Consider the following 17,205-nt stretch of genomic DNA (forward strand, 5'->3'; position numbering starts at 1 on the left):
TCGCCGCCCACGCGCCCGGCATGTGAACCTGCTGTTTTTCTCACCCGAGCTCGCGCTCATCTATCCGCGGATTTACGGTAATTAAAACGTCCTGCTGTGCGCTCTTCATCGAACAGCCTTAAGATTTGTAATAAATCATGTTTTCTGATCGGAACAAGTCAGCAATGCGCCATTCTGCTGTACATCTTACTTTAAATCTCTCACAGTGATTACTGACTTTCAGTTCAGTGCTTTACTCACAGCTCACACAGGTACATCTGCATGTGCACACTGACAGAGTGGGAATATTACAACAACAACAACAACAATAACAACAATAACAACAGCAGTAACAACTCCTCCAATGTTTCTCCATTGGAGAAGGGTTAGAGACCTCTAAAATAAATACCACATAATAATAATAATAATAATAATAATAATAATAATAACAATAATAATAATAATAATAATTTTGGGGGTCTCTAACCCACCTCCAGTGGAAAAACTTTGGAGGACCTGTTTATGATCACAGCACATATTTATTTAATGAAGATATTTAACGATGTAAATATTAGACACATTTGCTAAATTTGTGGCAGAACATTTATTTTTTGGAGCTGCTGGAGCATTGCAAATTCAAAACAGTACTTTAATTAGTTTCATTAAATTGTTCAGTGGTCAGCACTGTTGCCTCGCACCTCTGGGGTTTGGGGTTTGAATCTCACCTCTGCCCTGTGTGCATGTGTGCATGTTCTCCCCGTGCTTCAGGGGTTTCCTCTGGGTACTCCAGTTTCCTCCCCAGACCAAAGACATGCGCTGTAGGTGGACTGGCATCTCTAAACTGTCCGTAGTGGGTGTGCAATGTGTGCCCCTGTGATGGGTCGGTGTCCCCTGAGAGAGGCTCCAGGCCCCCACGACCCTGTGTAGGATAAGCGGGATGGAGAGATGGAGAGATGGATAACTTTATTTACACTAGATTACATTAAACTGATTTTCGTGTCCACTCAGTTAGGCTTGTAACTGTGAATAACTTAGAACAGAACCATGAGTCAACTTAATCAACTACAATTGCAGTTAATATCTCCTGAGTGAATCCAGTGAATGTCACATCCAATTATTATTATTTTTTTTTAATGTTTGATATCGTGGAGAAATTTTAATTTTTCTCTTTAACCAAGATTTTCAAAGCAGGGTCTGTGATTTTTTTTTTTCATTACAGTGGTGTAAGTCAGTCCATCATTATTAAATTTATTTATTTATTTATTAGTTTGTTTGTTTGTTTATTTATTTCACTTCTATTTAGTTTTATTCTACAGTTAAAGAGGTTCCTGTCTGTAAAGACTGCAGCCTGTGGTGTGGGGTTTCGACGTGCGCGTTTTTTACCGGTATTACGGTAGAGAGTCGCTGCGCTGTTCCTCAGCTGATCTGACATAAAGCTCCACATTAAAGCCGCATCAGTTCTCCTGCTCACAGCATGTGAACTCCACTGGCATGACTTCCACTCAAGACATAACGTTAACACCGGTAGCTCTGCCCCGGGAGCTCGCGCAGAACCCGCTGCATAAGATATGGATGCCGTGCAAGAATGGACTTCCGGAAACGCACATTTCTCAGAGAAAAGGTGAGTAGAAATGCGTGCGCGTGTCATCGCCACTGAAGTCCATGCGTTCAAGAACTTATTGATTTTATAGAAATTCCAGTGCGTGAATGTGTGTGCTTTTGCACATGAAGTTTAGAAAGCAGCACTTTGTCGCCTGGAAGAGTGTAAACCAGCGCGCGCTCCCGCTCACAGGAGGCCCGGGGTGTGATGCAATCAGCTTCAGAGGCGTTTCAGTATCAGTGATGCCAGCTCTTCTCAGGCATAACCAGCTAATGCTTGCTCAAAAGTCGCTAGAAATCGTCAGATTACGTCATAGACTAATTTGCATATTCAGTGGTGATCAGCGATCGGTTGTAGGGATCAGTGGTTGTAGGGAGCAGTGGTGATCAGCGATTGGCTGTAGGGAGCAGTGGTGATCAGCGATTGGCTGTAGGGATCAGTGGTTGTAGGGAGCAGTGGTGATCAGCGATTGGCTGTAGGGAGCAGTGGTGATCGGCGATTGGTCGTTGGGAGCAGTGGTGATCAGTGATTGGCTGTAGGGAGCAGTGGTGATCGGCGATTGGTCGTTGGGAGCAGTGGTGATCAGTGATTGGCTGTAGGGAGCAGTGGTGATCGGCGATTGGTCGTTGGGAGCAGTGGTGATCAGTGATTGATGGTTGGCTTTACACGCTGGTGGTGAGTGGAAGTGAACTTGCTCTCTCCAGAAGCTGTGATGTGTGCTGGAGAGCCGTAGCAAGTGCAGGACAGCTGTTAATGTCTGTTCACAAAGTTGTGGGATTTGTTCCAAGCTTTTTTAAAAGTCACCAAATATAGAGACAACGTCACTAAGTTGGCAACACTGTGTTTGATGTTTCACGATTCCAGATCTGAGTTGGTGTCAGCTGATGGAGTCACTGAGTTCAGGGTCTCGGTTAATAGTGCTCAAGTGTGTCCCCATTCACACCTGGCATTAACCTGCATTAATCACAAGTCTGAAAAGCTGCTTCGTGTTAATGTCCATTGTTAAAAGTGCTGTACAAATAAAACTGAATTGAACAAGTGGTCAAGTACCAGTGTGAGCAGGGTCAAATGCGTTTCCTCAGCCCCACCTCTTTTTGTGTTTGAGCTACACGTCCATGTGTGCATCCGTTGTTAGTTTCATTAGTGCAATATCTCAAGAACGAGTGGTTGAACGTCTGTATATGGAATATCATATATATATATTATATGGAATTATCATTGAAATGTGTGTCTGTGTCTCTGTGTGTCTGATGAACAAAGGTGTTATACACCTTTCAGTTTAAATGTCTGTGTGAAGAACAGAATGATTAAAGCTATTTGCATTTATTTTACACCTTTTCTAACAGTTAACCTCTCTCTGCCTCTCTCACTCTGTTTGTTTGTCTCTCTGTCTCTCAGTTTGCATGACTAACTGTCCCACCCTCATAGTTACTGTGGGGTTGCCAGCTAGAGGAAAAACCTACATCTCTAAAAAACTCACTCGATACCTCAACTGGATTGGTGTTCCGACTAAAGGTACTTATTAAAAGTTCTCTTAAAGTTCTTCTCCAATGTTCCTCACTCTTTCTAAAGCTGTTTTTATGAATGTTTATATTTAACGTTCATACACTGCAGCAATATTTGTGGTATCGTCACACCATCAGAGACAAATTACCACAGAATAAGTTCCGTCTCTGAAAGGAGACATTTACATTTATACACAGACACCTTTAACTGAAGACTAAGTGTGAAGACAAAAACATTCATCATCTGCCCCTTACACTTCCACTCTGAGTGAGAACAAACACAGCAGTAGAACTTTAATGTTTATTATATTCTCAGTGTAATGTTTGTGTGTGTGTGTGCGTGTGTGTGTAGAGTTTAATGTTGGACAGTACCGGAGGGAGTGTATGAAAGTCTACAGAAACTTTGAGTTTTTCCGTCCTGATAATGAAGAGGGACTAAAGATCAGGAAGTAAGATGACATCATCTATCTGTTTGTGTTTGTGGTGTTGAGTATTTTTGAGTATTTTTGGTGACTGGACATGTGTGTTGTGTTTCAGACAGTGTGCTCTGGTGGCTCTGAATGATGTGAAACAGTTCCTCAGTGTGGACGGAGGACACGTGGCTGTGAGTGAAATGAATACACTGACTATATTTACTGTAGAGGAAATTTAAAGCCGATGCATGTAATAGCTTTAAATCATTTATTACCATTTACTTGACAGGTGTTTGATGCCACTAACACTACGAGAGAGAGGAGGAAAATGATCATGCGATTTGCTGAACAAAATGGCTACAAGGTGCAAACAAGTTCAACAGCTCTATTGAATATATATGTCAGAACATATCAGTTTAAACTCCTCCTGAACTCTACAGCGTGGTGTTTAAACTCCTCCTGAACTCTACAGCATGGTGTTTAAACTCCTCCTGAACTCTACAGCGTGGTGTTTAAACTTTTTTCATACATTTTCATATTTCTGTGTTTGTTACAGGTGTTTTTTGTTGAGTCGGTGTGTGATGATCCAGAGGTTATTGCTCAGAACATTGTAGTAAGAACCTACATTAAAGAATTTTTACTTTACACTATTACTTATGCATATTTACAAATAATAGTGTGTAAAAATGCATCAGGATTAAGTGTATGTGTGTGTGTGTGTGTGTGTGTGTGTGTGTGTGTGTGTGTGTGTGTGTGTCTGAGCAGCAGGTAAAGTTGAACAGTCCTGATTATATTGACTGCAACACTGAGGATGCTGTTCAGGACTTTATGAAGAGGATTGAATGTTATGAGAACTCGTACGAGCCGCTGGATGAGGCATTGGACAGGTTAGAACATCTTCACTTTCACGTAATTAATATAATTATAATTTAGATAGTTAACACTTCCACATCCTCACTTTCATCTCCACAGTTATTTTCAGAAATACAATTTAGATCTGTAGATTTGTTTAAATGAAAACTGGAAGATTGAAGGTCTAGTTAGTGAAGGCAGGGGTTTTGTGGAACTGCTGAGGTATGTGTGTGTGTGTGTGTGTGTGCTGTTACTCACAGGGACCTGTCCTACATTAAGGTGATGGACGTGGGGATGCGATATTTAGTAAACCGCGTGATGGACCACATTCAGAGCCGCATCGTTTATTACCTGATGAATATTCACATTACTCCACGCTCCATCTATCTCTGTCGCCATGGCGAGAGCGAACTCAACATCCGGGGACGCATCGGGGGCGATTCAGGCCTGTCGCCCCGCGGCAAGCAGGTATGTGTTTGTGTGTGTGTGTGTGTGTCTCTACGTTTCTCTGTTATTTGCATGTACTAAAAGAGATGTGACAGCATTTTTTATTACTGTGTTAGAAATTAAAACTTGAGTAACATCAGCTCCTAAAAACAGTAAAACAGCACCCACACACACCCATACCTGCACGCACACACACACACACACACACACACACACACACACACACACTTGTGTGCTGTGTACACTGCAGCAAAAACAGCACAACACACAGTCTGGTTTATTGGTGCAGTGTGTGTGTAATGTGTTTTATTTCTCAACTTTCACAAACGTGTAATTACGCAGAGACTCTAGAGCTACGCACACAGAAACAGTTTTTGGTGATCTTTTACGTCCTCATGTTATTTTCATTTAATTATATTTCTGTTAATGTGGGTTAAAATTATTTTTATCTTGATTTTGTCACAGTGCTTCTTTTTATCTGCTGATTATAGAGAATGAAGTTGAAACTGTTCAGAGAATATTTTTTAGTCACTGATTTGGTTCCAGTTGGTTATACTATTATACTACTTATACTACTATACTAATAGTATCACAGGAATGATGTTAATCTAAGCTCATCTCATTGGACTTAATGATGTCACTTTTACTGTAGTCATGGTAACAGTTCCAGTCACTACTCAGGCTGATGGGAATTAAACCAGAACCCCAGAAGTTCCATTAGTTTCTGTTTGGTTGTTGGTTATATTGTATATTGTGTGTTTGCGTTACTCACACAGACGTATTTCTCTCTCACAGTTTGCTGAGTGTTTGGGGAAATTCATTCAGGAACAGAACATAAAGGATCTGAAAGTTTGGACGAGTCAAATGAAGAGAACCATCCAGACTGCAGAGGCACTCAGTGTTCCGTACGAACAGTGGAAAGCTCTTAATGAGATTGACGCTGTAAGTTTTGTGTGTGTGTGTGTCAGTGTGATTAATCCCATGTTCTGTCCTGATGTGTGAGTGTGAGATGGAGCGCTGACTGGTTGATAGAGAGGTGTGTCTGCTTGCTTACCTTTCTTCCGTGGGTTTTATTACAGGTTCCAAAGTAATAGTATTTGTTCCAATCACATCTTGTGTGAGCAATAAAACTATAAACAATGAAGTGTGAACAATTTTCCCCTCATCACATCCAGTACTTTCCTTCTTCTACAGACGTGTCATAACACCATGGTGATCTTGGAAAGTGTAGTCTGGTAAAAATCTCATAAGTAAAGGCTAGCGACAGAAAGGGATGAAAAACACTCATAAATAATCATACTGTTAGTTTCTTAGTACAACGCTCACTGTACTTTACTTTCACACTTTCTTTTTCTTCTAACAGACCCTCAACACAGACACAGTGTAGGTGATGTAAACCACGGCAACGCAATTAAAATAAAATCAGTCTATCATCTTCATTCTGTGATTGATAAAATTGTGGATTTAAACACTCTTTAAATCGAAGTGCTTCACTGCATGACCCGCTTGATACTGCTGAATGCCGATGAGTGAAATCCACTTCAGAGATATTTTCAGTGAGAATTCACTTGGTTTATAATTAATCGCACAAGGTTTCTTTTAGTTCTCCAGCACTTTTTCTCCTGTGTTATCATATATTTATCATTTCTACCCTGAAACACAGAATTATGCTTTGTTTTTACTGTACACATTTTTCTGGGTTGGTTAACGTGACACTGCCCCCTAGTGGACACACTAATATTACGATCAAGTATGAAGACTTCATCCTAAGTGAGGTTTCACACATACAACATCCTGACATGCTGACAAAAGTATAAATCAGCCCTAACCACCTGCTCTGTCTTGGTGTGTGTGTAGGGTGTGTGTGAGGAGATGATGTATGAGGAGATACAGGAACATTATCCTCTCGAATTTGCACTGCGGGATCAGGACAAGTTCCGATATCGCTACCCTAAAGGAGAGGTACTGTGTTCACTCCGCAGGGTCCTAAATACCTCCATCACAAACACAACATCTACTCATGGGGTCCACAGACAAAATATTATCATCATTATTATCATATGTACAGGCCTGTAACTGTACATGTGTCAAAGATGAGATGTGCATATCATAATATACACAGATGGCTATTTTATAGCAATATGAACATAAAAATGACGTTAAGACTCCATGAAATGACTGAAGTGTGTGTGCATGCAGTCGTATGAGGATCTGGTGCAGCGTCTGGAGCCCGTGATTATGGAGTTGGAGAGGCAGGAGAATGTTCTGGTGATCTGTCATCAGGCCGTCATGCGCTGCCTCCTCGCGTACTTCCTGGACAAAAGTGCAGGTGAGAAACAAAAATCTTTAAAAATGACCTGTACACCCCGCACCATGATTTTAGGATAATAAATAATATTGTAGAAAACTGTTCTCTCCAGTTGGATTTGTGTAAATGTGAATTCTGCAATTCTGCAGCTGGTTAGAAACAGTGAGTAAATATGACTGAAAGTTTACATGTTTTTTTTGTTTGTTTGTTTTTTAGATGAGTTGCCATATCTGAAATGTCCCTTACACACAGTGCTGAAACTCACACCTGTGGCTTATGGTGAGAAAATGAACACACTCACACATAAACACACACACAACCTCTGAAACTTATAGGAGATATCAGAGAAATAATCTAATTTTGTGCTGTTGTTTAATTGTCCCTCATTCAGTACTTTATCTGTTTATAAATGTTGAAGAAAATCTCTAAATCTGCTGTTAAAACAGTAATAAAACAGTAATGAACAGCAGTTAATTGGTAATGAATCAGTGATTTATGAAAATGGCCACTGTTAAAGGCACTATACAGAAAAAATTGAATTGAATTGAAGTGTGCGTGCCTGTGTGTGTGTGTGTGTCTGTGTGTGTGTGCACGTTTATGTCGGGGTTCCCAAAGACCTGTACACCCCGCAAATGACCCCAAATGGACCTTATGAATTTTCTGCGACCCCAAGCCTTGACCACCCTATATTTTTTTTTAATTCCAGATATAATATAGGACTAATGTAACATTTGAACATGTTATGATGTCAGTAACATTCACATGTGTGATGTAAATGACTAAAAAACCAAAAAAATATATCTCGCACTGATTTACCAGTTTAGAGGGAAGTGTTGTGTTGGTATAGGAGAATAATCCGCGCCGGGGTGGTGTGATAGTGAAACGCCCCCACGCCAAGCAGAGGAGTCTGATTTATACTTGATGCATGATTTTGCATGTGCGTGCAGAAGCAGCAGTAACACAAGCCGCATTGTTCACACACTCACTGTGTATCTTATGTACATCAGGGAGATTTAAATGTGATATTCACTAGACGGCAGAGCTGAAACATCCCTGTCCATCAGGTCTCCAAGTCGAGCTGTAAAATGTTTAATGATTTCATGCACAGTGACGTTAAATACACTGATGAGCTTTGTGTCTCTCTTTAAACATTCTGACATCATCGTGATTGTTGTCATGAGCTGTGTTTAAAACACTGCCCTTGTATTCAAACGTATTTGCATGTAGAAACGTAGAAAGTAGAATATTATATAATGTAGAAAATCCAAAAGGCTGGTATATAAAACAGAGCTTTTGGTAGGTTTGAAGGTGACATGAGAGTTTTTTAAATTTAAAACACTAACTGTAATAGGAAACCTGGTTAGTGTTAGTGCTCAAAAATGCTCCAGCATAGTATATAAGTATGCAATTTGAGATACAACGCTAGTTTGTTTAGTGGCAGTAGAAGGACAGAGAAATTTTACCATTTTTATTGCTGAAATATGCAGCGTGCTATAATACTGCAAAGACTAAAATAGGACGTACACTATTAATCTAAACATGGCTTGTCTAAAAGTGTCTCCCAGTAATACAAAGATCATCAGAAGATTAGCACACAAAATCCATCTCTGAAGTTTCTGATACGAATTTGTAAAATAAATGAATGAAACAAAAGAGGAGATTGTGAGTTTCTCTTGCGACCTCATTTGTAATTTAGAGACCCCATGTGGGGTCACGACCCCTAGTTTAGGAACCCCTGGTTTAGGTGGTGTGTGTGTGTGTGTGTGTGTGTGTGTGTGTGAGATGGTCTAATTTTTCTCTCTTTCTGTTACCTGAGGGTGCAAAGTGGAGTCGGTGGGTCTGAATGTCGATGCAGTGAACACGCACAGAGACAAACCAGAGGTACCCTGCAGAAACAAAACCACATGCAGTAGTATCAGTACTCTGTATTCAGTACTCAGTATTCAGTGCTGTCTGGGTGGGAGGCTTGTACTCTCTGTCCCATAACCAGTTGTGGGTGTCTGAGAGCTCAGGTATAAGGAAGAGGGTGGATAGCACCTTCCCCTGTGTATGTTACGCCACCCTGTGATGCAGCATGGACAGCAGCTCGAGAAGATGCAGCTGGCTTCACGTGTCTCGGAGGAAGCACGTGTTAGCCTTCACCCACCAGTGAAGGTAGCTGCCATATGATAGAGGAGAGCTGACTGTAGTTTGAGAACTGGCAGGTGACCAGGGAGAAAATTGGGGAAAAAAAAAAATCAGTACTCAGTAATCAGGTCTCGGTACTCAATAATCAGTAATCAGTACGCAATACTCAGTACTGAGAAATCAGAAATCAGTACTCAATTCTCAGTAATCAGTATTCAGTTCTCAGTACACAGTAATCAGTACTCAGTAATTAGTATTAGAGATGACAAAGATGGCGGTGGGGTAGCACGCAGAGGCGACTTGAAGTCCATAAATATGGTGCTATGTTACGTGTAGTCCTTACTAATTAGGAAACTTTTACCTGCAATGTGCATCAGAAACACCGGTGACCGTGTTTATCATTTCCAACTTCTGCTGAACACTGGAAAATGAAGCTCAGGAAAAAATAAACAATGGACTGCAGGAAGATCTACGTGACCTCTAAGATACGTCTATGGGCTGCCATGCGGACTAGGCCTCGAGACCCTGGTATTGCCTGATGCTGCCGGCTGGGATAGAGGGCGCTGGAAATGGTGTGCGAGGAAGTGGAAGCACGGAGAACGAGCGGGCATCCGGGATTGGCTAAAGGCTAATCCTAGCTGCTTGACTCTACTATCCATTCTCTTATCCAGTGTTTACTCAATAGACAATAAACCGGACTTGAATTTAAATGTTATTTCCGAATTTCTGTAAAGCTGCTTTGTGTTAATGTCCACTGTAAAATGTGCTATAAAAATAAAATTCATTGAATTGAACTTCCTCAGATTACAGCTAACCACCCAACAGCTACTGTTCGTCGCTGGTTGAGTTTATGACTGTAAAGTGCCGGCCATACTACGTCCCCAGAGTTTACTACCTCACGTTGTACATTCCACGAAGCACTAACACAAGGGAAGCGCTAAATGAATTACACAGGGCTAATCTACAGACAGTGCACCCCAACGGATTTGTCATTGTCGCTGGGGACTTTAACCACGCAAACCAGTGCTGCCAAAATTCTACCAGCATGTTGATTTGGAACAGACCCACTAGACCTTGTTTACACCAACATTCATGATGCAAACAAGGCTGCACCCGCCCGTACCTCGGCTGCTCGGCCCACATCTCTAGCCAAGAAGGCCCAGCAGCGCCTCCACGTCCAAACTCCCCCCTCCCATCCTCACCACCTTCTACAGAGGGACGATAACAGAGCGTCCTGACCAGCTGTCTCACCGTGTGGTATGGGAACTGCACAGTTTCGGACTGCAAGACAGCAAATTGTGAGAAAAGCTGAAAAGATCATCGGTATCTCTCTACCCACCATTACAACAAGCACTACATCCACAAAGCCACCAGCATTGTGGACGATCCGTCCCAACCCTCTCACGGACTCTTCACTCTTCTGGCAGAAAGTACAGGAGCATCCGTGCCACCACCAGCAGACTCCGCAACAGTTTCCACCCCGAGGCAGTCAGATTACTCAACGCTCACCTGCACTAATCAAACCCCAGACAGCATGACTCTATTAACACCACTGCTCACCTGCACTTTACAGTGCTGCACTGCAGTAGTTTTCCCACACAACACTGTTCTGTTGTCCTGTATAGTCAATGTGCAGTATTCAGTGTATAGTACATGGTAATTAGTACTCAGTAATCAGTATTCAGTATATAATATACTGTATTAGTACTCAATAATCAGTATTCAGTATATAATATACTGTATTAGTACTCAGTATACAGTAATCAGTGTGCAGTATTCAGGACTCAGAAACGCGGTGAGTTTCTCCTCTCAGCTCTACACAGTGAACAGGACATGAGGAAATATTTCATCTATGTTTTATATTAAAACAATGTCACTTGTGTTTGTTTATAAAGTGTTAGTGTGTGTGTGTGCACGTGATGCCTCAAGGTGAGAGTAAATGGAAGTGAATATACCATCTGTTTTCACACTCCTGCTGTCTCCTTTTTTGTTGTCAACAGAACGTGGACGTGTCTCGTCTGGCCGAGGAGGCGCTGCTTACCGTCCCTGCACACCAGTGAACACACACACCACACACACACACACACACACTCCTGTTTACTCATTCATTATTCTCCTTCAACACTGTGAAAGATTTTTACTTTTGTCATAATAATCAAACTGAGTGATGACTGGAATCCAGTCCTGAGGTCAACACTGGGGTGTGTGTGTGTGTGTGTGTGTGTTTATGCTGAGATTTACACATTACTTCATGTACATGATGGTGAGCTTGTGTAGCTGAAACACTTACGTTCCTCATTTTTCTACATTTTCCTGATGTTTACACTTTTTCTAAATGTTGAAATAGCAAATTTTTGGTTGTTGATGGGGAAAAAATATAAAAAAAAGACACTGTGCCAAACACAAAACTTTATTTAAAGCCTTAATATGCGAGTTTCTTTATTGGATTAACTAAAGCATAGTTGGTGATTTTTAACCTAACCCTGCTCTGGGTTTTCAGTCACTGTAAAAGTGAAAGTCTCCAGATTAGATTAGCTGAGAGTGATGAGTTCTTTTTTTTTTTCTTTAATAAAAATGTGTTCTAAAGCTTGCAAGAAATTTAAAATCAAATTTGACTTGAATTTAGACATAAAGAACTTTTAGCAGAGTGATAAACATGAACATCATCCTGAGTTTCTGATTTATTATGTACTGTTTACATTTTACAGTAACACAAATGTACAGTGTAAAGTATATACAAAAACTGTACTCAAATGAGCCACCGTGATCTATAACTAAAAATAATAATGTCAGTTCACTGTGTGTGTGTGTGTGTGTGTGTGAAATGTTTATTATTTTAATTTCATTTGGGTTTGGATCTGATGTTTTTGCACATGTTTCTGAGCCTTCAGTTGGTATTGAGTTTAAAACAGTCTGATTTTCCTGAAAGAGAAAAGTGTGTGTATGTGTGTGTGTGTGTGAGCGAGTGTGTGTGTGTGTGTGTGTGTGTGTGTGAGAGAGAGAGAGAGAGAGAGAGAGAGAGAGAGTGTGTGTGTGTGTGTGAGAGAGAGAGAGAGAGAGTGTGTGTGTGTGTGAGAGAGAGAGAGAGAGAGAGTGTGTTTTAAACATTCCACAGAGACACAGAAACTGTGAGGAGGAAATAAATAAAACTCCTTTTCTTCATGTTTGAGAGAAACAGTCAATGCGGTGTACAGATTTATTCCTCAGAAGTTATACTTCTACACAATGAAGCCAGAACTCAGATCAGAATCATGCACATCATCATCACTGCTCTTTATCTTTACTGTGTGTCTCACTTTCTAGAAAATGTATGTATTTCTTTTCCATACGCACAAGTCTTCAGTGCTGCTTCATGAATATTCATGGGTCTTAAAGCTGGACTAAAGCACAATGTCATTAAACCAGTCCATGTGGAGCATAAACACTCTTTTACATTTATGTGTATTTAATGTTCGGGCTGTTCTGTCTAACGTTTATTAGAATGTGAAAATAAACAATTTCTTATTGAAAATTTAACACTCAACTCAGTTCACTGAAACATAGTGATTTAAAGAGCTCTGCTTTCACAGTCTATTACTGATCAAAAGGGAAAAACATTACACATAAAAACAGGATAATAATTCTGGTGTTTTACACCATTGCATCATGCAAACAGGCAGCATGTGTATAAATATGTGTATGAAGGCACAAGATAAATAATTTCAGTCAAACTAAAAAAAACTAAAAGCCTGCCCACATAATTAACATTAAGTGACAAAAACAGTGCAAAAACTCTCAGTCAGGATTAATTACAGTGTCCATGTGAAATGTCTGGAAAGTTCCTGTTACACCCAATACAAGATAAAAAAGTGAAAAATCACACAAGTGTTTTAACAGCTGATACGTCAAGGTCTACTGAAATCTGGCTTCATTAGAAAACTTTTCATCCATAAAATCAAGGGCTTTTATAAAGATGTGCATTAAAAGAATCCTAAAGATGGACATGATTATATTCTAAAAGGTTCTATGAACGATTCATTAAACAAATAAAAGTTCTAAATTTCTCCAGCTGTGACCTGTTTATTACACACACACACGTTAGAATCAAGAGCACACAAATACGCCTCGACTTCCACACACACCCTCCAGTGGACTTCTGTACTGATACACAAACTTTAACCAGTGATTCAGTGATTATTTCACATTTCAGCTCTTGGGTAGCTGAGAGACGCTCACAAACCCTTCATCATCATCATCACCATCACCATCACCATGGTGGCTCGTTACTATTCCACATTTAAGGAAAGGGAAGGGCGCGGTACAGTTTTTAGTATAGTCCTTTCACAAATCACTCTGAAGTAGACGGTTTATAAATGAGGCTCTGGTGTAGTGACGAACTCTGTTCAGTACCAGTGCTCTTTAAACAGGTAAAAAGTACCAATGCACATAGAAAGTGTAAATGTTTTAAATCTTGCCCTGCTTGAGAGTGAATGTTAGACCTACAATAAATCTGTATGTTTTTCCTCATGAGGAAGTGCACACGCAACAGAGTTATAGGGAAAAAAACACTATAACAAGAACCCTAAAAAAAGTCATCCTTTAAGGCTGCATCCAGATTAATGAGGTACACACACACACACACACACACACACACACACACATCCTGTCTCCGCCCCTCAGGCAGGCTGCTGTGGATTAATATTGAGGTGGGCGGGGTTTCCCAATAGACCAATCCGCTGCTTGTGCTTCCTTTGTTCCGTCATCTACACACAACACACAAATAATAAGTGTAAACACTCACTTACACACACGCTGTTAACACACATGTACACACAATGAGTGTGCAACACACACCTGCTCTTTGAGCTCTGTGAGCTGATTGGTCAGGTTGGTGACGAGTCTCATGGTGGACTCAAGTTTGTCCTGCAGGGAGCGAAGTTCATTCTGTTCTCCCTCTGAGTCACTGCTCACCAGAGACATCGCTCTCATTCGGGGGAACCAGTCCAGATTGTGTTCCTGTCTCAGAGAGAGAGAGAGACAGACAGACACAGAAAAGGAAAGAAGAAAACAACACAAAATGAACTTGCACTTCTTTTCTCTCCTCGGTGACTGTATGTGTTTTAGTTCAGTTCATCATTCTAAAGTCAAGCTCCTGACTTTAGTCCAGTATTCAGCAGACTCACTTATCCAGAGAAACTAACAGAAGTGCTTTACAGTTTCTATCAAAATCACATCTTCATGATAGTACACAAGCAAACCACTGACCCCTGTCAGCTGTCTAACTATAGACCAATATCAAACCTCCCTTTTATCTCCATGATCCTAGAAAATGTTGTAGCACAGCAGCTATGCTCACACTTACATAGGAATAACATTCATGAAATGTATCAGTCAGGATTTAGGCCTCATCATAGCACAGAGACAGCACTGGTTAAAGTGGTAAATGACTTACTGCTGGCTTCTGATCAGGGTTGTGTCTCCTTGCTTGTGCTGCTTGACCTTAGTGCAGCTTTTGATACCATTGATCATGCTATTCTCCTCGATAGACTGGAAAATGTAGTAGGCATTAAGGGAACAGCCCTTTCCTGGCTCAGGTCTTATTTGACTGATCGTTATCAGTTTGTAAATGTAAATGGTGACTTCTCTTCTCATACTAAGGTAAAGTTTGGTGTTCTGTATGGTTCTGTTTGAGGCCAACTCCTCTTTTCTCTATATATGCTACCTCTGGGTAAAATTATTCATAAACATGGTATTAGCTTCCACTGTTACGCTGATGATACACAGTTGCTTCAGCAAAGCCAGATGACAGACACCAGCTTAATAAAGTTGAGGAATGTGTAAAAGACATTAGACACTGGAGTCATTTGATCCACCACACCTGCTTCAATCAAAAGGTGCAGGCTATTTTTTGGTATCTCGAATAGTGCGGGCTACAGCTGGGGGTAGAGCTTTCTCTTACAAACCCTACAGTTATGGAACAGCCTTCCACTTAGTGTTCGGGGCTCAGACACAGTCTCAGTTTAAGTCGAGGCTGAAAACATATTTGTTTAGTCAAGACCTTTGTGAATAGTTTTCTTAGGTACAGGGGCAGGTCTGGAGGGTTCACAGGTATAGAGTGTTGTGGTGAACTGGGATGTTTGGATGCTGTCGCCCCCCCACTCTCACACGTTCACTCAGGTTTGTTGATGGTGGAGTGGCTGCTGCTTTATGTCCCAGGATCCCTCATGTCTGTGGTACCTTCTGGCTCTCACTTTTAGTTATGCTGTCATAGCTAAAAGTGAGAGCTGGAGTCCCTGCTTGCACAAAGTACATTGTCCTTAACCATTACAAGACAAGCGCTTACCTAATAATCTGTTTTCTTTCTCTCTCTTTCTCTCTCTCTCTCTCTCTCTCTCTGTTGAGCTACACATGCTACTATGCTGGCTGCCTTATGTCCCAGGTTGCCCTCATGTCTGTGGTACCTTCTGGCTCTCTTATTAATGATCACCACTGATTTTATCATTACTATTCCAGTGTGATCATGCGACAGTCCTGATAAAAGACTCCTCTCACCTTGATCATCTGAGCGACGTAGCTCTCCGGGCCGGTGTACTCTGTCGAGTCTTTCACTCGCACCAGCACGATGAAGTACAGGTAGTGCCATAGATTGTGTTCCTCTTTAATGTGCTCTTCAAATGTCACTGTCTTGTTGTCAAACTTATCTCTCTCCAACCCTGCACACACACACACACACACACACACAAATATAAGCATACATGTCCTGTATATTTATGCTTAAATACACATTCAGTGTATGTTACCAGAATTAACACAGTTCTTAGTAATGACCGCTGAACTCCTCTTACAAATTTAAGGTATCACAAACAAACTATTTAGAATTTTATATTTTTATTATTTAAACAGTCACATAAACTGCAATGAAAAACATTTACAGAAAAAAGTTGCTGAAACGTGATTGATATAGAATGTAGAAATCTCTACTGGGGTCTAATTTATACCAACCACTACTCTGTGCATGGCATGTGTGTGTGTGTGTGTGTGTGTGGTCTCACCACATATAAAGCAGGTGGTTTTCAGCACTTCTTCTTTTCTCTGTTTTTCACTCCTTAGGTCAGCAAATGTGTCGATAATGACACCAAAGATCAGATTCAACACGATGATGATGACCAGGAAGAAGAACAGCAGGTCGTAAATCACTCTGGCAGCAAACAGAGGCTCCTGAAACACACACACACACACACACACACACACACACACAGTCATACTGCACTACCTGTACCAGAGTTATACTACATGGATTTTACTCTAATTACAGCTCAGATAGTGAAAGAGTGTATCGTCTGCAGATAACTGGGCAAGTCAGTCGATAAACTCCATCAGTGTGTGAATTTACTTTCTCCTGATCAAATTGTAGCTCCATCAGTCATTGTGTGGTAATGTACTCAACAACTTAAATCTGAAAAACTAAATACTGGAAATAATTTAAAATAACAGACATTCATCAGCAGCGTTGGACCTTCTCGACTGAGAAAACATGTTAAGTTGTGGACGGAACCTGAGTGTGTGTACAACACGACCACACATTATCATCACAACAACCCACATTATCATCACAACAACCCACATTATCATCACAACCCACATTATCATCACAACTCACATTATCATCACAACAACTCACATTATCATCACAACTCACATTATCATCACAACAACTCACATTATCATCACAACTCACATTATCATCACAACTCACATGATCATCACAACAACTCACATTATCATCACAACAACTCACATTATCATCACAACTCACATTATCATCACAACAACTCACATTATCATCACAACTCACATTATCATCACAACAACTCACATTATCATCACAACTCACATTATCATCACAACTCACATGATCATCACAACAACTCACATTATCATCACAACAACTCACATTATCATCACAACTCACATTATCATCACAACAACTCACAT

At 40.7% G+C, this 17,205-nt stretch overlaps 2 protein-coding genes across 11 annotated transcripts in view; one reads left to right on the forward strand and one right to left on the reverse strand.

The window, feature by feature from the left end:
- Positions 1 to 1,319: 1,319 nt before the first annotated feature.
- pfkfb4b (6-phosphofructo-2-kinase/fructose-2,6-biphosphatase 4b) lies at positions 1,320 to 12,747 on the forward strand. Of its 4 annotated transcripts, none has more exons than XM_026945548.3 (14): positions 1,320 to 1,600; positions 2,978 to 3,094; positions 3,437 to 3,533; positions 3,622 to 3,688; positions 3,787 to 3,861; positions 4,054 to 4,110; positions 4,263 to 4,384; positions 4,610 to 4,817; positions 5,592 to 5,738; positions 6,654 to 6,758; positions 6,996 to 7,125; positions 7,321 to 7,383; positions 8,921 to 8,985; positions 11,232 to 12,747. In XM_026945548.3, the coding sequence occupies exons 1-14, from the start codon at positions 1,471 to 1,473 to the stop codon at positions 11,289 to 11,291; spliced, it is 1,443 nt and encodes a 480-aa protein (XP_026801349.1). In that variant the 5' UTR covers positions 1,320 to 1,470; the 3' UTR covers positions 11,292 to 12,747. The 4 variants fall into 4 exon arrangements, with proteins under 4 accessions (XP_026801349.1, XP_053087964.1, XP_053087963.1 ...); XM_053231989.1 differs by lacking the exon at positions 11,232 to 12,747 and adding an exon at positions 9,609 to 11,222 and having other exon boundaries at positions 1,325 to 1,600; positions 7,321 to 7,381; positions 8,917 to 8,985; XM_053231988.1 differs by having other exon boundaries at positions 1,326 to 1,600; positions 7,321 to 7,381; positions 8,917 to 8,985.
- Positions 11,758 to 17,205, reverse strand: part of itpr1a (inositol 1,4,5-trisphosphate receptor, type 1a) — a 55,454-nt gene continuing 50,006 nt past the window's right edge. For 6 of the 7 annotated variants that reach the window (XM_053231973.1, XM_053231972.1, XM_034298988.2 and 3 more), the window contains 4 exons: positions 16,263 to 16,428; positions 15,763 to 15,923; positions 14,065 to 14,226; positions 11,758 to 13,973 (listed from right to left, as the gene is read on the reverse strand). In XM_053231973.1, coding sequence (XP_053087948.1) covers positions 13,887 to 13,973; positions 14,065 to 14,226; positions 15,763 to 15,923; positions 16,263 to 16,428 — 576 coding nt within the window. In that variant the 3' untranslated portion in view covers positions 11,758 to 13,886. Of the gene's footprint in view, positions 13,974 to 14,064; positions 14,231 to 15,762; positions 15,924 to 16,262; positions 16,429 to 17,205 lie in introns of all 7 variants that reach the window. The other variant, XR_008301345.1, reaches the window with a different exon arrangement.

The sequence above is a fragment of the Pangasianodon hypophthalmus genome, chromosome 2 (genome assembly GCF_027358585.1).
Source record: "Pangasianodon hypophthalmus isolate fPanHyp1 chromosome 2, fPanHyp1.pri, whole genome shotgun sequence".
Taxonomy (NCBI): Eukaryota; Metazoa; Chordata; class Actinopteri; order Siluriformes; family Pangasiidae; genus Pangasianodon; species Pangasianodon hypophthalmus.